This window comes from Parambassis ranga, chromosome 24 (assembly GCF_900634625.1).
Source record: "Parambassis ranga chromosome 24, fParRan2.1, whole genome shotgun sequence".
NCBI classification, from domain to species: domain Eukaryota; kingdom Metazoa; phylum Chordata; class Actinopteri; family Ambassidae; genus Parambassis; species Parambassis ranga.
The window spans coordinates 13,088,994-13,111,844 of NC_041043.1; the positions used below are offsets into that span (position 1 = coordinate 13,088,994).

The 22,851-nt window shown below is 39.4% G+C and overlaps 6 protein-coding genes across 6 annotated transcripts; all 6 read left to right on the forward strand.

Annotated features, from left to right (window-relative positions):
* The first annotated feature begins 1,835 nt into the window (after positions 1-1,835).
* LOC114429086 (trace amine-associated receptor 1-like) lies at positions 1,836-2,822 on the forward strand. The gene is made up of 2 exons (XM_028397935.1): positions 1,836-2,160; positions 2,233-2,822. The coding sequence occupies exons 1-2, from the start codon at positions 1,836-1,838 to the stop codon at positions 2,820-2,822; spliced, it is 915 nt and encodes a 304-aa protein (XP_028253736.1).
* Positions 2,823-4,362: 1,540 nt separating this feature from the next.
* Positions 4,363-8,547, forward strand: LOC114429087 (trace amine-associated receptor 1-like). Its single transcript, XM_028397936.1, has 4 exons — positions 4,363-4,428; positions 4,893-5,240; positions 7,552-7,891; positions 7,964-8,547. Exons 1-4 carry the CDS (start codon positions 4,363-4,365, stop codon positions 8,545-8,547), a joined length of 1,338 nt encoding a protein of 445 aa, XP_028253737.1.
* Positions 8,548-10,714: 2,167 nt separating this feature from the next.
* Positions 10,715-12,137, forward strand: LOC114429088 (trace amine-associated receptor 1-like). Its single transcript, XM_028397937.1, has 3 exons — positions 10,715-10,851; positions 11,243-11,475; positions 11,548-12,137. The coding sequence occupies exons 1-3, from the start codon at positions 10,715-10,717 to the stop codon at positions 12,135-12,137; spliced, it is 960 nt and encodes a 319-aa protein (XP_028253738.1).
* A 2,028-nt stretch (positions 12,138-14,165) lies between these two features.
* LOC114429089 (trace amine-associated receptor 1-like) lies at positions 14,166-15,152 on the forward strand. Its single transcript, XM_028397938.1, has 2 exons — positions 14,166-14,490; positions 14,563-15,152. The coding sequence occupies exons 1-2, from the start codon at positions 14,166-14,168 to the stop codon at positions 15,150-15,152; spliced, it is 915 nt and encodes a 304-aa protein (XP_028253739.1).
* Positions 15,153-16,486: 1,334 nt separating this feature from the next.
* LOC114429090 (trace amine-associated receptor 1-like) lies at positions 16,487-17,461 on the forward strand. Its single transcript, XM_028397939.1, has one exon. It carries the CDS (start codon positions 16,487-16,489, stop codon positions 17,459-17,461), a length of 975 nt encoding a protein of 324 aa, XP_028253740.1.
* Positions 17,462-20,150: 2,689 nt separating this feature from the next.
* On the forward strand, positions 20,151-21,982 carry LOC114429092 (trace amine-associated receptor 1-like). The gene is made up of 3 exons (XM_028397940.1): positions 20,151-20,204; positions 20,301-21,255; positions 21,936-21,982. The coding sequence occupies exons 1-3, from the start codon at positions 20,151-20,153 to the stop codon at positions 21,980-21,982; spliced, it is 1,056 nt and encodes a 351-aa protein (XP_028253741.1).
* The last annotated feature ends 869 nt before the right edge of the window (positions 21,983-22,851 follow it).

The window sequence follows — 22,851 nt, forward strand, 5'->3', positions numbered from 1 at the left end:
AACAATAAAAGCCTATTAACATCTGGCAGCAATCGGACCTGTGGTGTAGAATCATTTAAAACCCAACATCTGTAACTGGTCTGCCTCACCAGAAATAAAAAGAAACTGGAAACTAGCATTGAGATGATGTAAACAATGTACTGCAAGTCAGTTTGTCCATGGAGCAGACATTGAAGAGCAAAAGGCAACATGGAGGTGTGGAGGCCTGATCCCTGCAGCAAGCAGACATCATGTAGTTTATGCAACAGATTATCACAGAGATCGGCTGTAATAATTAATCAAATAGTAACTCTAATTCTACATCCTGTTATGTTTACAGGTTTGGTCAGAGATGCTTGAAAAAACAGTAAGAGTCAGCAAGATTTTAAAAACAACAATTAAAAACTACAACCCACTTCTCAGGAGGACATTGCAAAAATCTTCAGGTTTGTACCAGCACATTACTTTCCTAGGTTTTGTCACATCACAGAAAACTACCTGCTGTACGTCTAAATCTCAATGGCCAGTGCCTCTCTGTGTGTTTGCTGACCAGGAACTGACAGGCTTCAAGGTGGTAACTTCTTTGTATGAACTCTAACACACTGAAATAACTTAGGTCACTACTTATTCAAAGCTAAGATACCAACATAATGTAAACGGCATAAAAAAATGCTCAAAAACGCTAATGACCAACAATAGATCTACATCTTAGGCTTTATTTAAGTTACACGTTAGCAACCTTAGCCTAGTGAAACCTCACAGAGTACATAACATTAACGATCGCCTCAAGAAATGTAAGTTAAGATGATGATGAATGATGTAAAATAGTTGCTTTTTCAAACACTGTTTTTCTTTTATGACTGCTTGGTATTTTCTCTGCCATCATAGTCTGATTCTCCTGAAGATTCCGAAGTTGCAACTGTTGACCAGTTGAACAATGACCTCTGCACTGTACATCACACGTGACAAGTGCACTGAAATTCTTTGGTAGTTGCACGGCAAACAAGTTTGAATCCAACACTGCAACGACTTGAACAGGATCACACACAATGATTGGCTACTGTTTTAGAGCCCTGTCACTTCCACGGACGATTAATATTTTTGTTTTGACAGGAAAGCATTTCTTTCATTCAGTGTAAAAAGATAAAAAAGAAAGATCTTCTTCTCTATGTAGAGAAGATTGAAGCAAGGCGTCTGTCAATCTTCTCTATGTACTATGACCTGAATCAACAACACAGCTTCTCTGCCATCAAATGGAGGTATTACATGGAAAGTTCAACTAGTGGTATTATGTGAGGATACAAGCAATGGCTAGATGGTTAGCGTGCCACAACACATCAATTTTGGGTATGACATCATGCTATTATTTCTTCACATATTTGAAATAATTTTAAGGCATTTGTTGGGTGATTTCTGTACTATTGGACATAGTTCTGATTGGTTGGTTCGGTGAATTTATTAAAAAACATTCAAATTATAAAATTCATTCAATTTAAACATGAGTTATTCAACTGTAATGTGGAAAAAAATGGAGATCAAAAACAAAACAAAAACTGACCATACACAAAAATGTTATGATGTTTGAATACAGACATGGTTTGATTGGTCAGTTTAATTGTCATGGTCTCCTGTCATTGGTTAGTGAACAATATGGTAATTAGATGGAATTTCATAAGTATTAAGTTTCTACACAGTGATACATGTGACAGCCAGCATTCACGCAGACAGCCTTTAACACAGAGGTACTGGATGATACCTGACACTGGTAAACTATGTACAGTATGTATTATGATTTGTCTCTGTATTTCTGTATTAATAATAATATGAACTGTATTGAATTGTAGGTGACTGAAGACATGAAAACAGAAGTTAGTATCAACTGGACTGATGTGACTAACACACGTCACTGCTCTGAGGTTGTTAACTTTAATAACATACCGGCAAACAGCCATTCCACTATATGTGGATTATTAAATGTGTTTATTGCTTTATTAGCTGTTATCACCTCATGTGGAAACCTGCTTGTGATAATCTCCATCATTTATTTCAAACAGCTGCACACTCCTACTAACTCTCTCATCCTCTCTCTGGCTGTGGCTGACCTGCTGGTTGGGATTATTGTCTTTCCTCTCAGCATGGCATCCGCTGCAAAATCTTGTCTGGATTTTGATGTTTTATTTTGCAAAATACGAGGGAGCTTTGATATTTCACTGAGCACATGTTCTATTCTACACCTGGTTTGTATTTCTGTTGACAGATACTATGCAGTGTGTCAGCCTCTGACATACAGAGCTAAATTCACTCAACGTGTTGTTGTTGTTATGACCCTTATATGCTGGGGGGTTTCTGCTGTGATTGGGATTGTGATTGTAATTGCTGGATTAAACAATGAAAATTGTGGAGATAGGTGTATGATAGACATCCTTGTGGCAAACACTGTTGGAGCTGTATTATCCTTTTACCTCCCAGTGATCATAATGCTGTGTATCTACCTGAAGATTTTCCTTGTTGCACAGAGACAGGCGCGCAGCATCCACAACACAACAAAGTGTGGAGCAGCTGTCAGTAAGATGGAGAGGAAGGCCACCAAAACACTGGCTATAGTGATGGGAGTGTTTCTTTTCTGCTGGTCTCCTTTCTTTCTGTGCATCACCTTTGTACCTCTTACTGGTAAATTAGCACCTATTTCTGTGAATGAATCAGTCAGGTGGATTGCATTATCAAACTCAATGTTCAATCCATTTATCTATGCTTTCTTCTACAGCTGGTTCAGATCAGCTTTCAGAATGATAATTTCTGGTAAAATATTTCAAGGTGATTTTACTAACTGTAAACTGCACTGATTACTGAAACAAAACAAATTGTCCTTCATAAAATTAACAGATTACAATATCCATAATCAGGGGGAAACAAAAACAAAAAAAAAACAACCTTGAGCTAAGGATGTCATTTATCGCTACCACTAGAGGTTGCCAAATCAAGTGAAACAATTCTGATTTCCCTCTCAGTGAGAACTGAATTTTCTCCAATTGTAGGTGTTAGGGCTGAGAGGGAGGGAGGTTCTCTATTTGTCCAATTTAGTAAAATTAATCTTCGTGCCAGTAACAACACGTGATTAAGGAAATTTCTGATCTGATTTTTTTTTAGGTAAAAATGATTACACATATGTAAGTGTGATGTGGAGCATGTACTCAAAGTATTAAATATATGCTGTAGTGAACAATGTTCCCTCTTGCTGTTTCATCACTCATTCATTAATGTAAAAGCTGAATATTACTGCAGAGTCAATAATTAGTGTGTAATTTAAATAAAAGGAAAGTGATGATGTTTAAATGTGATGGAAGAAATGCTACTTGAGGATCTTTTCCTCAAGCAAAATTGACCAAAATAACACTTATTTACTTCTTAATAATCAATATTAAAGCTGGCCTGTACTGCTGATTCGTTGAGAAGACTGAAGCAAGGCGTCTGGACATGTAGAGTTTTCTTGAAGACGTTTTGCTGCTCATCCAAGAGGCTTCATCAGTTCTAACTGTTTGGTGGGGGTTCGCTTGGATGAGCAGCGAAATGTCTTCAAGAAAACTCTACAAGTCCAGACACCTTGCTTCAATCTTCTCTACGTATTATGACCTGGATGACTGAGAATCTTCAGCAACATGTTTACTGCTGATTGTTTTTATGGTGAAACATTGGTGTGTACATGTTTTTTTAGAGGGAAAGTAATAAGCCCAAAGTGATGCCCCCACAGTGGCTGCCTTAAAACATTCAAAATAACCAGAATTAAAAAGGCATTATTAAAGTGTGAAAACAACAACAGGCATCCTCAAACACAGGCAAGTATATGAAACTTTGAAGTCATGTGGGTTTTTTGTTTCAGTTGTAATTGTTTATCAATCTCAAAATACATTTTTCCTCTCATTTCTCACTTAGCACAAAGAGGTAGAAAGATGTGTTGATGGAGAAGAAGGAGTAGAGAACTGTGCAATAAAACATTTAGTACATTTCACTTTATGTTACTGCCTTCTCTCAATCAAAGGTAATATTGTTTTGGTGACTCTTCAAACAAACAAGGTGCTACATTTAATCTATTCAGTGATAAAATCCAGCATTTCAGAAAGAGGCTTTGTATGTCACTTTATTTACCACCACATAATGCTGAAGAGAGAGGAGGACTATGTTGCAGATATGAAGCAGACTATGCCCTCTTGTTTGGAAACATCTGTGGTGTAGAAGCATTTAAAACAAACTTCATAATTGTTTCTCTGCTCCACCACAAGCAAGAAGAACTAGAAAGTAGTACTGAGATCATTTAAACAATAAACTATAAATGAGTTCATGAAGTCCATGAAGCAGACATTGAAGAGCAAAAGGCAACACTAAGAGATGGAGGCCCAAGTCTTGCAGGAGCCTGAGCTTGTGCAGGTGGCTAAGCGCTACCGGATAGAAATAGTCAGGTTGTCTCCATGCACAACTTGGGCTCTGGAATCAACTCCTTTAGAGAGGTTTGACTCCTCCACTCCACAGTGAGTGGTGGCAGGCTGGTGTGGGCTTGCTTAAAGCTCCCTAGCTCAGCTGCCATGTGTTGGGAGTTTTCCCCCGTAAATAAGAGGGTCTGCATCTTTGGGTTTGGGAGAGGTCTCGCTAGGTAGTTTCAGCTTACAGGCCTAACAGCAGTGCAGAGTACTCAACCTTCTTAGAGTCCCTGGGAGGGATACTGGAGGGTGCTCTAACTGGGGACTCAGATTGCTGGGGGTTTTAAATGCCCACATGGGCAATAACAGTAATACCTGGAGAGGAGTGATGAGGGAATGTCCTCACCGAGTGGTGTTTTGTTATTGGACTTCTGTGCTGGACAAACCTGGCAGAACCTAACATATTGTGAGGGTCTGTTTGGATCATTTGGCTGAACTCAGGAGAGCTTCAACCAGATTCCATCTGGGGACATTGAAGCTGCGGCCGTAAAGTGTCCGGTGCCTGTCATGGTGGCAATCCTTGAACCGGGTGGTGGACACCGAAAGTCAGGGATGCCGTCAAGCAAAGAAAGGAGTCCTATCAAGTCTGGGTGGCTTATGGGACACATGAAGCAGCTGATAGTTATCGGCAGACCAAGCGTGCTGCAGCTAGGTCAGTTGTGGAGGCAAAAACTGGGGTCTGGGAGGACTTTGGAGAGGCCATGGAGGAGGACTATTGGTCGGCCTCAAAGTGATACCGGCATCTCAGAAAGGGAAAACAGAAGTTCACCAACACTGTTTACAGTGGAGGTGGGGACTTATTGACTTTGACTGGGGATGTTGTTGGATGGTAAAAGAAGTACTTTAAGGATCTCCTCAATCCCACCACACGCCTTCCATTGAGGAAGCAGAGATTGGGGACTTAGTGGTGGACTCGCTTATCACCTGGGCTGAAGTTGCAGACGTAGTCAAAAAGCTCTGTGAAGAAAGGCACCAGAGGTGGATGAGATCTGAAGGCAGAACCATAACACTCTGGATGTGGTAGTGCTGTGTTGGCTGACACATCTCTGCAACATCGCATAGCAACCGGAAGCAGTGCCTCTAGATTGGCAGACCAGGAATCGGAGGGTGTGCTCCAACTACAGGGGGATCTCACTCCTCAGCCTCCCTGGGAAAGTCTATGCCAGAGTACTGGAGAGGAGAATTCAACCTATAGTCAAACCTCAGGTTCGGGAGGAACAATGCGTTTTTCTTCCTGGCTGTTGTGAAGTATATAAGGTTATTTACGCACTGACATGTACTCGATTATATATGCTGACACTTTGAGAAAAACACATCTATAACTCTTACAGAGAGTTAGGGAGGAACTCTTTGATGCGGTGAAGGCCCAAGCAGTAGGAGGCACGGACGTAAGATAAATCATCCAACATAGAAGGGACAAAGTGTTTCATAGTCATAAATATGTTAGACCAATTATTATAATTAGTAGGTGGAGATAAAGGGGCAACATGTCCCAATATGGGAATACCTACGAGGGTCTTGACAAATTGTTTATGTATTATGCAAATGTACCTCACTTTTCAATAAAACTAGCCTCTGTCCAGGGAGGGGCAGAAACACTTATGGAGGAGAGTGAAGCAGACTGAAAGGCCTGTGTTCACTAAGTGCTTCTCCCTTTGCAAAGGCGAAACTATACACCAAGTGTATTGTCTTTCACTCAATGTTCTGATCACAGAAGACGGACTGTGATGATCCGGGGTGACCAGGGAAGGTCATGACACCGTGGAACACTGGACTAGTTCTATACCCTCTTCAGGGTACTAGAGGGTTCATGAGAGTTTGCCCAACCAGTCCATGTGTTTTGCGTCCGACCGTGTACGTCGGAGCATCTTGTAGTGGGTGCTCTGGGAATATAGGGTCCAAGGCCCTCTGCCAAGGGTCCAGTCCCTGTATGACTGGAGCAGGAGTTTGGTTAGCATTGCCTGCAGTTAGTCAGACCTTTTTCCGCTGCATGTTGGACGCAGGAATGCCTTTTGTCACCGGTTCTGTTCATAATTTTTATGAAAGTGGTCTTACGTGTTGTTACGTTATGTTGTTGATAAAACAGCAGGTTCTAAAATCAACATAGATGCAATGTAACAGCCAATTTAAATGTTTATTATTAATGTTGTTATACAGGACTTTATTGACAAGATTGGGAAAGTTCTAATGGACCCAGATAATACAATAGTTTTGTTTAATGTCACCTCATTGTTTACCTGCATCCCTACACCCGAAGCACTCACAGACAGAACATACCTCACACATCTGTGACCTACTGGACCTCCGCCTGACCACTACCTATTTCCACTACAGTGGCAATTTTACAGGTAGAAGCAAAGCTGCACCATGGAGTCACAAATAGTGGCCAAACTCTACATACAGAATGTAGACAGAAGATCACAGAGATATGTGGATGACACCTGGGTCAAAATCAAGACTCATGAAGTGAAACGTTTTTAAAATAATAATTGGACCGTACAGTTCACATTAAAGGACTATGGGTGCTGCATCTGGTCTTAAGACAATGACAGGGTAGAAAGAATATCACGATATAAGTGATTATATCAAGTGCTGAGTGCACTGGTAGAACAGCAGATCAAACCGCAAAGGATGATACTAATCTGCTTTCCTTCAGTGGGGAAGAAGACGCAGTAGCATTGGGAAAACCTAACATGTTGAACACCAGTGGTTTGACCTTGATAATGCCCATGGAAGTCAAAGGTCAAATGGTTTAGGACTAAAAAATGTTACAGAAAAACCAACAGTTCAATCTGAACAGGCTTACACTGAAAATCAACTGGGAACAAACAAAAGGGAGAGAAAAAAAATATACAATGTGTTTGATTGGTCCGTTTAATTGCCGTGGCCTCCTCCTCTCTGGTTGTGCAACAATATGGTAATTAGATGGAGTTTGATAAGTATTAAGGTTCTGCATGTGACAGCCAGCATTCATGCATGGACAGCCTATAACACAGAGGTACTGGATGATAACTGACACTGGTAAACTATATACAGTATGTATTATGATTTGTCTCTGTATTTCTGTATGAATAATAATATGAACTGTATTGAACTGTAGGTGACTGAAGACATGAAAACAGAAGTTAGTATCAACTGGACTGATGTAGTGACTGACACATATCAATGCTCTGAGATTGTCAATGTCAATAACTTTCTGGCAAACTATAATTTCATCATTTGTGGATTACTATATGTTTTCATTGCATTATTATCTCTTATCACTATATGTGGAAACCTGCTTGTAATAATCTCCATTATTTACTTCAAACAGCTGCACACTCCTACTAACTCTCTCATCCTCTCTCTGGCTGTGGCTGACCTGATGGTTGGGATTATTGTATATCCTCTCAGCATGGCGTTCTCTCTCAGCTCTTGTCTGTATTTTGAGGGAGTATTCTGCAAAATACGAGGGAGCTTTGATATTTGTCTCAGCACATGTTCTATTCTGAACCTAGTTTGCATTTCTGTTGACAGATACTATGCAGTGTGTCAGCCTCTGACATACAGAGCTAAAATCAATCACTGTGTTGTTGTGGTCATGATCATGATATGCTGGGGGGTGTCGGTTCTGACTGGGATTGGGGTTATAATTACTGGATTAAACACTGAAAACTGTGGGAACAGATGTTTAATAGAAGTCATCATGGCAACCACTGTTGGACCCATAATATCCTTTTACCTCCCAGTGATCATAATGCTGTGTATCTACTTAAAGATTTTCCTTGTTGCACAGAGACAGGCACGCAGCATCCACAACACGTGTGGAGCAGCTGTCAGTAAGATGGAGAGGAAGGCCACCAAAACTCTGGCTATAGTTCTGGGAGTGTTTCTTTTCTGCTGGTCTCCTTTCTTTCTTTATTTCCCCTTTGTGCCTCTTGGTGGTGATTCAGCTCCCATTCCTGTGATTGAAACACTTAACTGGCTTGCATTATCAAACTCAATGCTGAATCCATTTATTTATGCTTTCTTCTACAGCTGGTTTAGATCAGCTTTCAGGATGATCATTTCTGGGAAAATATTTCAAGGCAATTTTGCTAACTGTAAACTGCACTGATTACTGTTTGAAAAGACACAGAATAAGTACTCTGATCCTTTTATAAAGTAAAAAGAATTATACATATATAAGAGTGCTGTGAAATATGTAAACTATTAAATATATGCAATAAGGAAAATATGTTCCATGTGGTTATTATTTCTTATTCATGATTATTATTCATGAATGTAAAATCTGGATTTTGTTAGTATTTTAATGGGATACTATCGGTGTGGAGAATAATAATAATAATAGGATGAGTAATGAGTCCGATTTGATGCTTTTCCAATGCCTGTCTTAAAACATAAAAATTTTTTTTTTAAAAACATAAAACGGTAAATAAGAAAAGCATTAGACATCCTTACTTTCTTTCTGTGAATGAATCAATCAGGTGGCTTGTATTATCAAACTTAATGTTCAATTCATTTATTTATGCTTTCTTCTACAGCTGGTTCAGATCAGCTTTCAGGATGATCATTTCTGGAAAAATACTTCAAGGTAATTTTTCAAACTGTAAACTGCACTGACTACTGTTTGAAATTTGGTGTATAAGTAATCTAATCTTTTCCTTAAATCAAAATAATAAATGTTTAAAATTGTAATCTGGAATGTATTTAAAGCATTAAATATATGCAAAAGAGAAAAACATTCTTCTGATTCTTATTTTTTTTACTCATTTGTATCAACTGTAAAAAGCTTGTTTTGGTTCACAAGCTGGCATTCTGCCAGGTGTGAGCCGAGGCATTATACTTGTGCTAATGAGTGCAGAATGTCTTGTCTGTGACAGAGCCTCTTTGGGGTAAATGGAACTTTAACTGAGCAATGTGTACAAATGTGATGAAACATAGGTTTAAGTGATTTGGTTAAGTTTTCTGACTGATCCACGTTTCAAAGAAAATGATGCCTCATCAGAGATTAAAGGTAGGGTAGGAGATTTTGAAAACTCAGTGAGAGTCAGCCAGATTTTGAAAGTAAACACATGGCCCGTTCTCTCGGAGCTCACCCCGAAGCTACGCCTCCCAACCAGTCTGTGACTTCGGCCATCATGCACGTACCTCTCTGATGCGCGCAGAGCAGGAACAGAGCAGCCAACCAGCCAACTATATGCGCAGGTGCGCCTCATAGGATTGGCTTTAGATTTAGATTGTTTTTAGCATTTTATAGCTTCCACAGATGATTAATCGTTTTAAAGCGAAACTGCCGAACTAATCGGTTGCTATCGGATTGTAAAGAGAAATTACAATAATTTAACAAAAAGTGCATCAGAATGAAATCTCCTACCCTACCTTTAAAAACAATTCTGCCAGTTTCTTTCTATTATAAACAAGGAACCTTTCCCCTCTGTGAGTTCCCACCTTGCTATGCCTGTGGGATCCTAAAAGGTCGGAACTGTGTAAACACCCAAATGTAAGATGAGAACATAGAAATATGACATCAAAGTAAAGAATCGAAACTATGGTACATTATATGATACATAAACAACTAGATATTACATAATACAAGGTCAATTCAAAAACAATGGTTACTGCGCCAATACCAGGCTGATTTTTATAATTCTGCAAAGGATTTCAGGCCTTGAACCCAAACGTTAAAGAATAAGATGTAAGAGGAAAACGTTGTTATAAAACAGGCTGAGATACTGAAGCTACTTACATCACAATGCCCCGTGCTGTAATTACAGATTGTTTATGTCTGACAGTATATTGCCATACAAAGCATAAACCAAACTGGCTCTAGGGTGGTGCAAATAATTAACTGTCCATGAGGTCTATGAAGCAACCAGTGAAACTGAGAAGAACACCGAGAAGTCGCCTGATGTCCGTCAATAATAATATTGAAACTAATATTATTATTATGTTTATTCATTCAGCAGATATTTTTGTCCAAAGGCACTAAAAAAGATGAAGCTAGACAATTACAGAGAAGCCCCAAGTAAGAAACAACAAGCACTACAATAGACTACTATCGATATCTAACGATATCCAGTTACGAGTATGAGTGGCAGGAGAACAGGTGGAGATAACCACCTGTTTGAAGTGGTATGCATTTTGATGTAATTGGAGAGGACTGGGATGAATAGCCTTTCCATCTAAAACTATGCATTGTTCTGTTGTTAGACTTGGGTGCTGGTCATGGCCTAACCGCCACAAACACCATGTTTGAACATACAATCGCACATTGTGCTAGGATGCCTCCAGTGCAACTTGATAACCTTATACTTGTGTCATCAGCACTCAGGTTCAGAGAGGAACTGAGCTTTCAACTGATCACCACCTGGTCTGGAGTTGGATCAGGTGGCAGGGAGGATGCTGGACAGATCCCCAAGTAGTGAAACTTACAACCATAAGGAACAATGCTACCTCCATCCTCGCCTTGGAACACTGGACAACCTCTGCTCCCTCGCTAGGGAACACACACACGATATTCGTCAACAGTAGTCGCGATTCTGATTGGACAACTCCAACAATGAAACAGAGGTTGGAGAATATTACAGCAACAATTACTGTGTATCCCAGCACACACAGTGACACACTGATGATATTGAAGGTTTGACTTGTGAACGGTTAATGACTGATTTTCTTCTTCTGTTGCTGATCATATAGTTTGAATTGAGGATCTAAAACATGGAAACAGAAGGCAGTAACAGGACTTACACTGTGACTGACATACATCCCTGCTATGTGATAGATAACTTTAATTACATTCTGACAAACAGTCCTTCCATTATATGTATATCATTGTATGCTTTTCTTGCATTGTTAGCTCTTATCACAGTGTGTGGAAACCTGCTTGTTATAATCTCCATTATTTACTTCAAACAGCTGCACACTCCTACTAACTCTCTCATCCTCTCTCTGGCTGTGGCTGACCTGCTGGTTGGGATTATTGTCTTTCCTTTCAGCATGGCGTTCTCTCTCAGTTCGTGTCTTTATCATGAGGGATTATTCTGCAAAGTACGAGGCAGCTTTGACATTTGTCTCAGCACATGTTCCATTCTGAATCTGTGTTGTATTTCTGTTGACAGATACTATGCAGTGTGTCAGCCTCTGACATACAGAGCTAAAATCAATCACCCGGTTGTTGTGATCATGATCCTGATGTGCTGGGGGGTTTCTGCTCTGATTGGGATTGGGGTCATAATTGCTGGATTAAACGGCGAAAACTGTGAGGACAGGTGTTTAATAGACGTTCTCATGGCAAACACTGTTGGACCCATATTATCCTTTTACCTCCCAGTGATCATAATGCTGTGTATCTACCTGAAGATTTTCCTTGTTGCACAGAGACAGGCGCGCAGCATCCACAACACAACAAAGTGTGGAGCAGCTGTCAGTAAGATGGAGAGGAAGGCCACCAAAACTCTGGCTATAGTTCTGGGAGTGTTTCTCTTCTGCTGGTCTCCTTTCTTTCTTTGCATCACCTTTCTGCCTCTTACTGGTGATTCAGTACCAGTCTCTGTGATAGAAGCAATTAACTGGCTGACTCTTTCTAATTCAATGCTGAATCCATTTATTTATGCTTTCTTCTACAGCTGGTTCAGATCAGCTTTCAGAATGATCATTACAGGGAAAATACTTCAAGGTGATTTTACTAACTGTAAACTGCACTGATTGAGGTGCAGAAATAAGTTAATTGAATGTAACTAGTTTAATGGTCTCTACAGCATCAGCAGGTTGTCTTTTTTAAAGGCTACATAATGATATTTGGTTTAAAAAAAGTAACAGAAATACAACCTTCTCAGCACAATACCTACTGTAATTTTAGTCTGGCATGTTGTCTAATTACACATGTTTACACAGTACCACTGTACACATGCTGCTTTTCTACTTTTAACATGTTGTAACATAAATGTTAATCCCTAAGGCCCGTAAGACCCACCTGTGTCAACTGCTGTTCAGTTGGTATTGTCTCATTGTTTAAAACCTGTTAACTATAATTCAGCATAATTATTTATGTTCTATTAAACATATTATGTCTGTCTGTTATTATGGCAGAGAATTCTTCTGACTATTACCTGCTGTATTTACATGCTCAACCAGACATTACACAGACTCTGCACTGTTATAAGAAGCTGGCAGGACAAAGAGCATGTTTGCTATGTTTGTATGACTGAATCAGGCGTTTACATTCTCACATACTGCTCCACTGGGTTACATGTGTACAGTTTTAGAACAGCATTCATGTGTCAAAAGGGCTTTAGTTGAAGCATCTGGATGCCATCTCTGTATGACACATGTTAATGTCTGTAGTAAATGTGATTATCTGTGTGGGAGCAGACTGACCAGATCACAACTCTGAACCAGAGGGCACAGATGTGACTTGTGAATCAGAATTACGCCATTATTTATTTTTTTAGTATTATCTATTTTTTATTTACTCTGCTGGGAATATTATATTAAGATAATTAAAAAGGAAAACCATCACTAATCATCTGGTTGTCCAGTCAATCCTGGCAATAGTTAACTAAAACAATGTATTTCCTTTTGTGTGTGGTAAATTAACAGAACAAGCTGGACATGACCTGGACATGACCGGGCTGTTCAGCTTCTGGCAACCTGAGAAAGCAGTTTGACTGTTGCTGTGTATCTCCACCATGACCTGTACCTGGCACCAATAGTCTCAGCACCCAACATTCCACACAGCAAGTCAAGATATCACAATAATTCACACTCCACATTTTTGCATGTATAAGCAACGATCAGAGCTTTCAACAGAAACTCAAAACAGCTCTACACGAAACTAAGGGTGAAATCATGCATCAAGCGTCATCCATAGTTATATACTGTCAATGAGTGCTATGAGGCACCCCATCCTGGGGAATGTCATTATTTATTATTAATTATTACGCTTGTACATTTGACAGATGATTGACTAGATAATTATACAGAAGCCCCAAGTAAGAACTAATGAGCACTACAATAGACTACTAGTGAATTCAGGTGGATTTAAATACCAAAGGTTCTGGAAGCTTCATCAGGTCGTGAATTCATGCCCTAACTGGAGCACTTTGCAGCCAAGCGCGAAGCAGTGGGGATGATTATCAGCACCTCTAAATGTGAGGCCATATTTCCCCTACTGAAAAGGATAGAATGCCCTTTATAGATTGGGGATAGGTTGCTGCCTCAGTCCATGTATCTATAGTGCGTGAATGGAGTGTAAACATGTGAATGGAGTGGGAGACCAACAGATCCCCCACTCCATTAAACACCCAACAGATGCCCCCAGGTTGCTCCCCTGTTATGTGTTCCATGTATGTCCAACCAGGAGACCCCGGACAGATTGTGGACACACTGGATAGACTATAGAACAATTAAGGGCTATATACTAAGTGTGTGAAACATACTTACATGAGATTCATTGTCCATATTTAGGTGAAAAACATTATCATACAGCATAGCATACAGTATTCTGCACAAATGGGAGGCACATACCATAATCGTCATCACTAGTTACGATTCTGATTGGACAACCACTCCAACAATGAAACAGAGGTTGGAGAATATTACAGCAACAATTACTGTGTATCCCAGCACACACACTGACACACTGATGGTATTGAAGGTTGGACTTGTGAACGGTTACTGACTGATTTTCTTCTTCTGTTGCTGATCATATAGTTTGAATTGAGGATCTAAAAAATGGAAACAGAAGGCAGCAACAGGACTTACACTGTGACTGACATACATCCCTGCTATGTGATAGATAACTTTAATTACATTCTGACAAATAGTCCTTCCATTATATGTATATCATTGTATGCTTTTCTTGCATTGTTAGCTCTTATCACAGTGTGTGGAAACCTGCTGGTAATAATCTCCATTATTTACTTCAAACAGTTGCACACTCCTACTAACTCTCTCATCCTCTCTCTGGCTGTGGCCGACCTGCTGGTTGGGATTATTGTCTTTCCTTTCAGCATGGCGTTCTCTCTCAGTTCATGTCTTTATCATGAGGGATTATTCTGCAAAGTACGAGGCAGCTTTGATATTTGTCTCAGCACATGTTCCATTCTGAATCTGTGTTGTATTTCTGTTGACAGATACTATGCAGTGTGTCAGCCTCTGACATACAGAGCTAAAATCAATCACCCGGTTGTTGTGATCATGATACTGATGTGCTGGGGGGTTTCTGCTCTGATTGGGATTGGGGTTATAATTGCTGGATTAAACGGCGAAAACTGTGGGGACAGGTGTTTAATAGACGTCCTCATGGCAAACACCGTTGGACCCATATTATCCTTTTACCTCCCAGTGATCATAATGCTGTGTATCTATCTGAAGATTTTCCTTGTTGCACAGAGACAGGCGCGCAGCATCCACAACACAACAAAGTGTGGAGCAGCTGTCAGTAAGATGGAGAGGAAGGCCACCAAAACTCTGGCTATAGTTCTGGGAGTGTTTCTCTTCTGCTGGACTCCTTTCTTTCTCTGCATCACCTTTCTGCCTCTTGCTGGTGATTCAGTACCAGTCTCTGTGATAGAAGCAATTAACTGGCTGGCTCTCTCTAATTCAATGCTGAATCCATTTATTTATGCTTTCTTCTACAGCTGGTTCAGATCAGCTTTCAGAATGATCATTTCTGGGAAAATATTTCATGGTGATTTTGTTAACTATAAACTGCACTGACTGAGATGCAGAAATAAATGCATTGAATATACACAGTTTAATGGACTCTATAACATGACAAACGCATTGTTGCATGTTGAAATGTGTAATTCTTTCCAAAGGCTAGAAAAATGATGTCAGGTAAAAATGTCTGGTTCCAAAATTACAACCACCTCATACTTATCAGCACAAGATCGACTGTCATATTAATCTGGCCTGTTGTGTAAGTATACACACGTCTAATTATGTCTAATTATGTCTAATTATGAAGATGTCTTCTACTTACGTAGGTACATACACCTACATCATGTGATAACAAGACAAACTAAATTGCAATCCATTACAGTTAATGATTAAGATGTTACTGTCCTTAACTTGATTCAATACAACCATAAGTTGAATCTGTATAGTGCCATGAGTTCCTTGTTCTTCTGTTTGTATGGAACACACTATTACCTGCTGTATTCACATGCTCTATCAGACATCACACAGACTCTGCACTATTATAAGAAGCTAGCAGGATAAAGAGCATGTTTGCTATGTTTATATGACTGAAGCAGGCATTTACATTCTCACATACTGCTCCTCTGGGTTACACGTGTACAATTTCAGAAGAGCAAAAGTAAAAAAGGCTGTAGTGACCAGTATTAAGAACCCCTAACCCTAACCCTAACCCTCTGTATGACACATTCATCTCTTCATCACATTTATCTAGTGTGAACCAGAGGCCCCTGACTTGTGAATCAGAATAATGCAAGGTTTTTTTTTACTCTACTAGGGGATATTTCTCTGTGTGATAACTTGACAGAACAAGCTGCACGTTGTCCTGCCTGCCTAGCTTCCATTAAAAAACAAAAAACAAAAAAAAACAAAAAACCAGAAAGCAGTATCTGCACCACGACCCAGAACACACAAGTTTCAGCATCCAAGGTCCTACACAGCAAGGCCCAGTGAGACTAACATGAAAGGATTGATGAAGGATTTTAGTAATATTTAGGCCACGAAAATGTTAGTGGAAAGTCCTTTTGAAAATATAAAAACAATAAGGTCTCTCTATTAGTCATCAAACAAAATGAAAGCTGGACTCTGATGGACTGATGAAAAGTCCTCCATCTGATTGGACACTTACAGTGGATATGATAATGAGTTTAGGGTTTATAAAAATCAACATTGTTCACAATGCCACAGTGATGAGAAACACCCATCTGAACCGATGCCTGGCTGACAACCCCCTCCAGCATATAAAAGGTATGATATAAAATGATACAAAAATGCTTTTTCTTTTTCTTTTATTTTTGCAAATGTTTTACAATTCAAATTATTCTTAACAAACTTTTTCGCAGGAACTCAGAATCATGGCACCACCTTTCCCTGCCAACCGCACTAATGTTGATGATGTACATCCATGTTATGAAGTCTTGTATATGATGAGTTCTCCTTCCACAATATGTCTTTTATTACATATTTTCCTTGGCTCGTTGTCTGCTGTTACAATAGTTGGAAACCTGCTTGTTATAATCTCCATTATTTACTTCAAACAGCTGCACACTCCTACTAACTATCTCATCCTCTCTCTGGCTGTGGCTGACCTGATGGTCGGGATTTTAGTTTTTCCTTTAAGTATAAAATTCACTGTGAGTGCCTGTCTGTATTATCAGAATATAATCTGCAAAGTTCGACAGAGCTTTGATGTAACACTGAGCACAGCATCTATATTAAACCTGTGTTCAATTTCCGTTGACAGATATTATGCAGTGTGTCAGCCCCTGACATACAGAACAAGGATAAATGTTAACATTGCTGTAATCATGATCCTGGTGAGCTGGAGTATTTCTGTTGTAGTTGCTGTTGGCTTTGTCATTGCAGAGTTGAATTTTGAAAAATGTGAGGGACAATGTTTTTTTGATGTACTGCTTGCTAACATTTTAGGGCCTATTTCCTCTTTTTACCTCCCCGTGATCATAATGTTGTGTATCTATCTAAAGATTTTCCTTGTTGCACAGAGACAGGCGCGCAGCATCCACAACACAACAAAGTGTGGAGCAGCTGTCAGAAAGATGGAGAGGAAGGCCACCAAAACTCTGGCTATAGTTCTGGGAGTGTTTCTCATGTGTTGGCTGCCTGTTTTTCTTTGCTTAAGCTTTCAGCTTTTAAACGATGTGTCAGTGCCTGTTGCTGTGTATGAAACTCTGAACTGGCTGGCTCTCACCAGTTCAATGCTGAATCCATTTATTTATGCTTTCTTCTACAGCTGGTTCAGATCAGCTTTCAGAATGATCATTACTGGGAAAATATTTCAAGGTGGAATTTCTAATACAAACCTGCACTGATAAGTGTGTGTGTGCGTACGTGTGTGCACCTTACTGTGCTGAAGGTAATGTCTCTTAGGGGGAAATTAAAAAATTAAGTTGAAAATGCAGCTTCTACTCTATCAGGAAACCTGCAATCTAACATATTATGCAAAACTGATTTGGATATAAGAACAAAAATGGAATTCACATTTTTTAATTGTTATATATTGAGTGTACAAAATGTCATTTTATATTCCTTATTCAATGACAATAAAGTATCTATCTACTATGTCTGTGGATGCTCTCATTCATCCAGGTAAAGTTATGTCTAATGACTTTAAACTGCAACATGTGAAACATGACAGCACCACAAGCCACACAGAGGGAGTGGCAAAGCCTCTTCAGGAAAGGTATTAGTTCACTCTAATGTTTATCTAGTATCTGCTTAACATAGTACACAACATAATTCCAGTTTAATAAAGACAAGCTACCATAAAGACAAAGACTTCACAAATGCAGTTTCCCTAACAGAGTTATAGCAATGATAGCTGTGATAAGTATGGGGATCAGGTCATTACAGTGAATCTGAGCTCCACAACAAATGCAGAAGAGTCCACAGCCTGAATAGATCATCTTTAACTTCATTCTACAATGTAAAATGAAATTATTAACAGACATCAGACTTAAGGCAGAAACCCCCCAGGATGACAACAATACATTATTATTATACAACACAAAAGCTGTAAGCAGCGATACAGGGAGGGAGGTTGAAGCAGGAAAAGTTAACAAATAATAAGTAACATAAAGACTACTAGTTTATTTGCTTATTACATTGTTTTGACCTGATTATTTTGCACTGAAATTAATTACACACTCGAGTCTGTCGGCTCTGACAGCATTTTGCATCACATGCAGCTGTGCAATATCATAGCTCTTGATTTCCAAAAAATATACCCTCATCTATTGATATCAGCACAAAACCTGTTTATCTATTTAGACAATTGTTTATGTCATGTTAACTTACATAATTTACAGACACTATCATTTTGCTCTGTACATGTCCTGCGCACAGAGGGAGACTAACCATAGGACCTGAGCTTTGCCTAATGAAGTTTGGATGACCTGGTCTCAATGAATGGTCATTGTACAATTTGCACGCATCAAACTTGACGTCGTACCAAAGTTTATTAGATCCAAGTCGCATAGTGTGTCATGCAATGGCCTTATGAGATTGATAAAAATCGCACAGAGTAGAGAGGCCATAATGGTGAAGGGTCAACTTTGTCGCGGTGCTCCGGCCACACCGTAATATTTTCGAAAGAGTTATTTTAAAGCCACGCCCCTTTAAACTAATATTTTTTGTAAAGAATATTGAACGTGTGTTCCTTATTGTCTCAAGAGTAGCCTAAGTAAATTTCAAGTCAATTAAATGAAGCATGTGCAAGTAGTTACCAACAGTATGCTAGCATGGCATTATGCATAGCCAGTAGGTGGCGCTGTGCCAAACACTGAATATTGTTGTATAGATGTGTTTAGGGTGAGAATTTGATCATACATTTGGGACAGATCGGACAGCAAACACAGAAGTTATAGAGACTTCCTGTTTCCTGTGGGAAATCGCCACACGGTAATACCTGAGAAGTAACTTAAAAGAGTCTAAGTCTAAGAGTCTGGAATGTGTCTATACCCTATGGTGTCATGAGTGGACACCGTGAATTTCAGATTAATTGGATAAGGTATGTTGGGCGTGAAAAGTTTTGTAGAAGGGTCAGAAATCGCCAAAAATGACCACATAATTCAAGATGGCGGACTTCCTGTTTGGTTTAGAGCAGTAGTCCCCAACCACCAAGCCGGGGACCGGTACCGGTCCGTGGGTCATTTGGTACCGGGCCGCACAAAAAGACTGAGCAAAAAATATATTATTCATTATCTGAGTCTGACAGCTGTTTCATTTTATAAATCGATCAGATTCATCCGCCTGTGCCTTTAAGCACCTGCCCAGACGCTTGTCACACAAGCTAGCAACAATGAATGAAAAACGTCTTTGGAGAGCTTCTTCGGAAAGGGGAAAAGGCCTAACAAGGAGACAGAAGAAGAGGAGCCTACCCCTTCAAAGAAAAAGAAACCTGCATTTAAAAGACTATATCAGGAGTCCTATACGGATTTATTGCAACAGGTGATTCTCACACACCAAGTCCGCTCTGAGTGATATGTGGCGACAGACTCACAAATGAGGCAACGAAGCCTTCAAAACTGCTTCGGCACTTAAGACCGAGCACCCTGCATTAAAAGATAAGCCATGGAGTTTTTTGAAAGAAGAAAACGTGAACAAGAAGGACAGAAGCAATTAATGACGGCCAAAACAAAATTACGGAGTGGACTAGACATAAGAAACACGCTTCGGGTGTCATTGTCTCCCATTATCCCCAGATGGGACCGCCTCATTGCTGAGAAAGCTCAAAGGCTCCCACTAATTAAGCATAAGAGTAAGTTGTCTTCTTATGCACTTTGTTTTTATATTTTTTAAAAAATGATTATAAGTGATTGTTTACACTGAATTTTACCTTTACAATAAAACATATATCTAACTGTGTGCACACACATGCACACACAAACACACACAATTACGTCATAATCTGTTGTTATGGTATCCTGAAGACTCCTCGAGTCTCACATCTGATTGGACAGTAAGGCTCGCAGGGTTTTGTTATGTAGCAGAATACGATAAATGCTACATCTAAGTCCTGTAGAGTGCCGCAGCAGGGAAGGACCATCTGACTGGGTATTGTATGAAAACAAATAGAGACAACAAATGATTGAATTGTGTATTCAGACACAACTGTCTAACTGTTTTTCATTCTGAAAGTGTGACTTACAGGATCTCACAGGCATGGAAGTCACCATCAACAGGACTGATGTCCAGATTCACCCCTGCTACAAAATAGACATCTCTAATGCACTGATAAGAAACCTGTCTGAAATGTGTACACTGTTTCATATTTTCCTCGGTTCATTATCTGTTATCACTGTGTGTGGAAACCTTCTTGTAATAACCTCTGTCATTTACTTCAAACAGCTGCACACTCCCACTAATTCTCTCGTCCTCTCTCTAGCTGTGGCTGACATATGTGTTGGGGTTTTAGTGTTTCCTCTCACCATGGAATTCTCTATCAGCTCCTGTCTTTTCTATAAGGATTTATTTTGTAAGGTGCGAGGGACATTTGATGTCTCACTGTGTACGTCGTCTATTCTAAATCTCTGTTGTATTTCCATTGACAGATACTATGCAGTGTGTCAGCCTCTGACATACAGAACTAAAATCAACGATCACGTTGTTGTGATCATGATCCTGGTGAGCTGGAGTGTGTCTGTGCTAATAGGAATTAGCTTTGTAATTGTTGGAATGAACCAAGAAAAATGTGCTGAAAACTGTTTCATGGATGCTGTAATAGCAAACATTATGGGACTTATGCTATCCTTTTACCTCCCAGTGATCATAATGTTGTTTATCTACCTGAAGATTTTCCTTGTTGCACAGAGACAGGCGCGCAGCATCCACAACACAACAAAGTGTGGAGCAGCTGTCAGTAAAATGGAGAGGAAGGCCACCAAAACTCTGGCTGTAGTGATGGGAGTGTTTCTCATGTGTTGGCTGCCTTTTTTTCTTTGCACCACTGTGCTTTCATTCAGTCATGTTTACATGCCACTTGCACTGATTGAACTGCTGAACTGGCTTGCACTGTCAAATTCACTGCTCAATCCATTTATTTATGCTTTCTTCTACAGCTGGTTCAGATCAGCTTTCAGAATGATCATTTCTGGGAGAATATTTCAAGGAGATTTTACAAATTCAAAATTATAAATTACTTTTCTGATGTGCCGTCTCTGTGACATGTGGCACGGCTCATGCACACACTTAAATATCCCTTGTATATACAAACTGTGTAATATCATCTTTAAAAATCTTTGTACACGTTTTCTGTTAGGTGAATTCACAATAAAATGTTCTGAAGTACACAAGCAATGCTTATTATCCCTCTACACACACTTGTTGTGTTGTCAGCCTATACAAACTGAACTGAAAAACTACAATCATGGTGCATATTTGTCATATTGTGTCAGCACAAACTTAACTTTAGGATCACAATGATCCATTTATGTCTGGTGCAAAAACAAAAGACATTTTGGATGAATTTCAGTCATATTATAGAACATTTATCACATGTAAATGAGATTCAGACAAAATGTAATACAAATGTATACAAATGTTTCTGTCAAGCAACCTCTTGAGCTGAAATGTGATGGTCATGCTAAAGTGAGTCTGGACTTTGTTTTCTTAAAACAACTTCAAAGGGTTCAAAAAAAAGAAAGAATGTTTTATCACCCATAAACTAAACTATACCATAGGCTGAAAAAGAACATCTCTTGTCTATGACAATGTGCATCACTATCCAACCAAACTCCTTTTATTTAAACCTGGGAGGCAGATACACATAACTCCACTCTGTAGAGTGCCAGAAAAGCATGAGGCCTGTGCTTATTAGCAACACAGTCAACTAATGATTAACACACACACACAAAAAAACTAATTTAGGAGAGAACTATATGCTAACTGTAAGAACGTTGTAAGCAAATGTCTTACCTTTTATTTATCTCTTCAAAATGTTCACCACATACAGTGCTACTTGAAAGTTTATGAACCCTGTTCTCTATATTTCTGCATTAATATGACCCAAAACATTGGCTGATTTACTTACAAGGCCTGAAAGTGGAAAAAGAGAAACCAATCGAACAAATGAAACAGACATATTTCACATATTCTAGTAAATAATCAGAGATGTTGGAGGGTTTATTTGAATGACCTGCAATATTTCATTTGGAATAAGGTCATAAGGTCATTTCAATACAGTTTGTCTTCTATAACCATTCTCTTAATTCTATTGCATAACTCTAACTGTATGAAGCACTTTGTTTTGAGCTCACAGATATCATCCTGAATCAGATGCAGCAAAATGGGCCAAAACCATGATACTACCACCACCATGTTCCACAGGTGGGATGGGTTCATATACTGAGACGCTGTGTGATTCTTTCTCCCAACATCAGTCTTCTCTTTTAAGCCAAATATTTCTACTCTGGTCTCATCGGTCCACAAAATATTTTCCCAGCAGCTCTCTGGTTTGTACACATGTTCCTTTTGGAGAGCAGTGCCTTTCTCCTTGCAGCTCTGCCATCCTCACCATGGTTGTTCATTGTTCTACTGATGGTGGATTCAGGAAGATCAACATTAGCCAATGTGAGAGAGGCCTTTAGCTAGTTAGAGGTTACCCTTTGTGACCTTGCGGCCTGTTACATAGACCACTCCTGAGGAGGGTGATAATGGACTTTCTCCATTTGTACAGAATCTGTCTTTTGATTTGTGGAGCTCA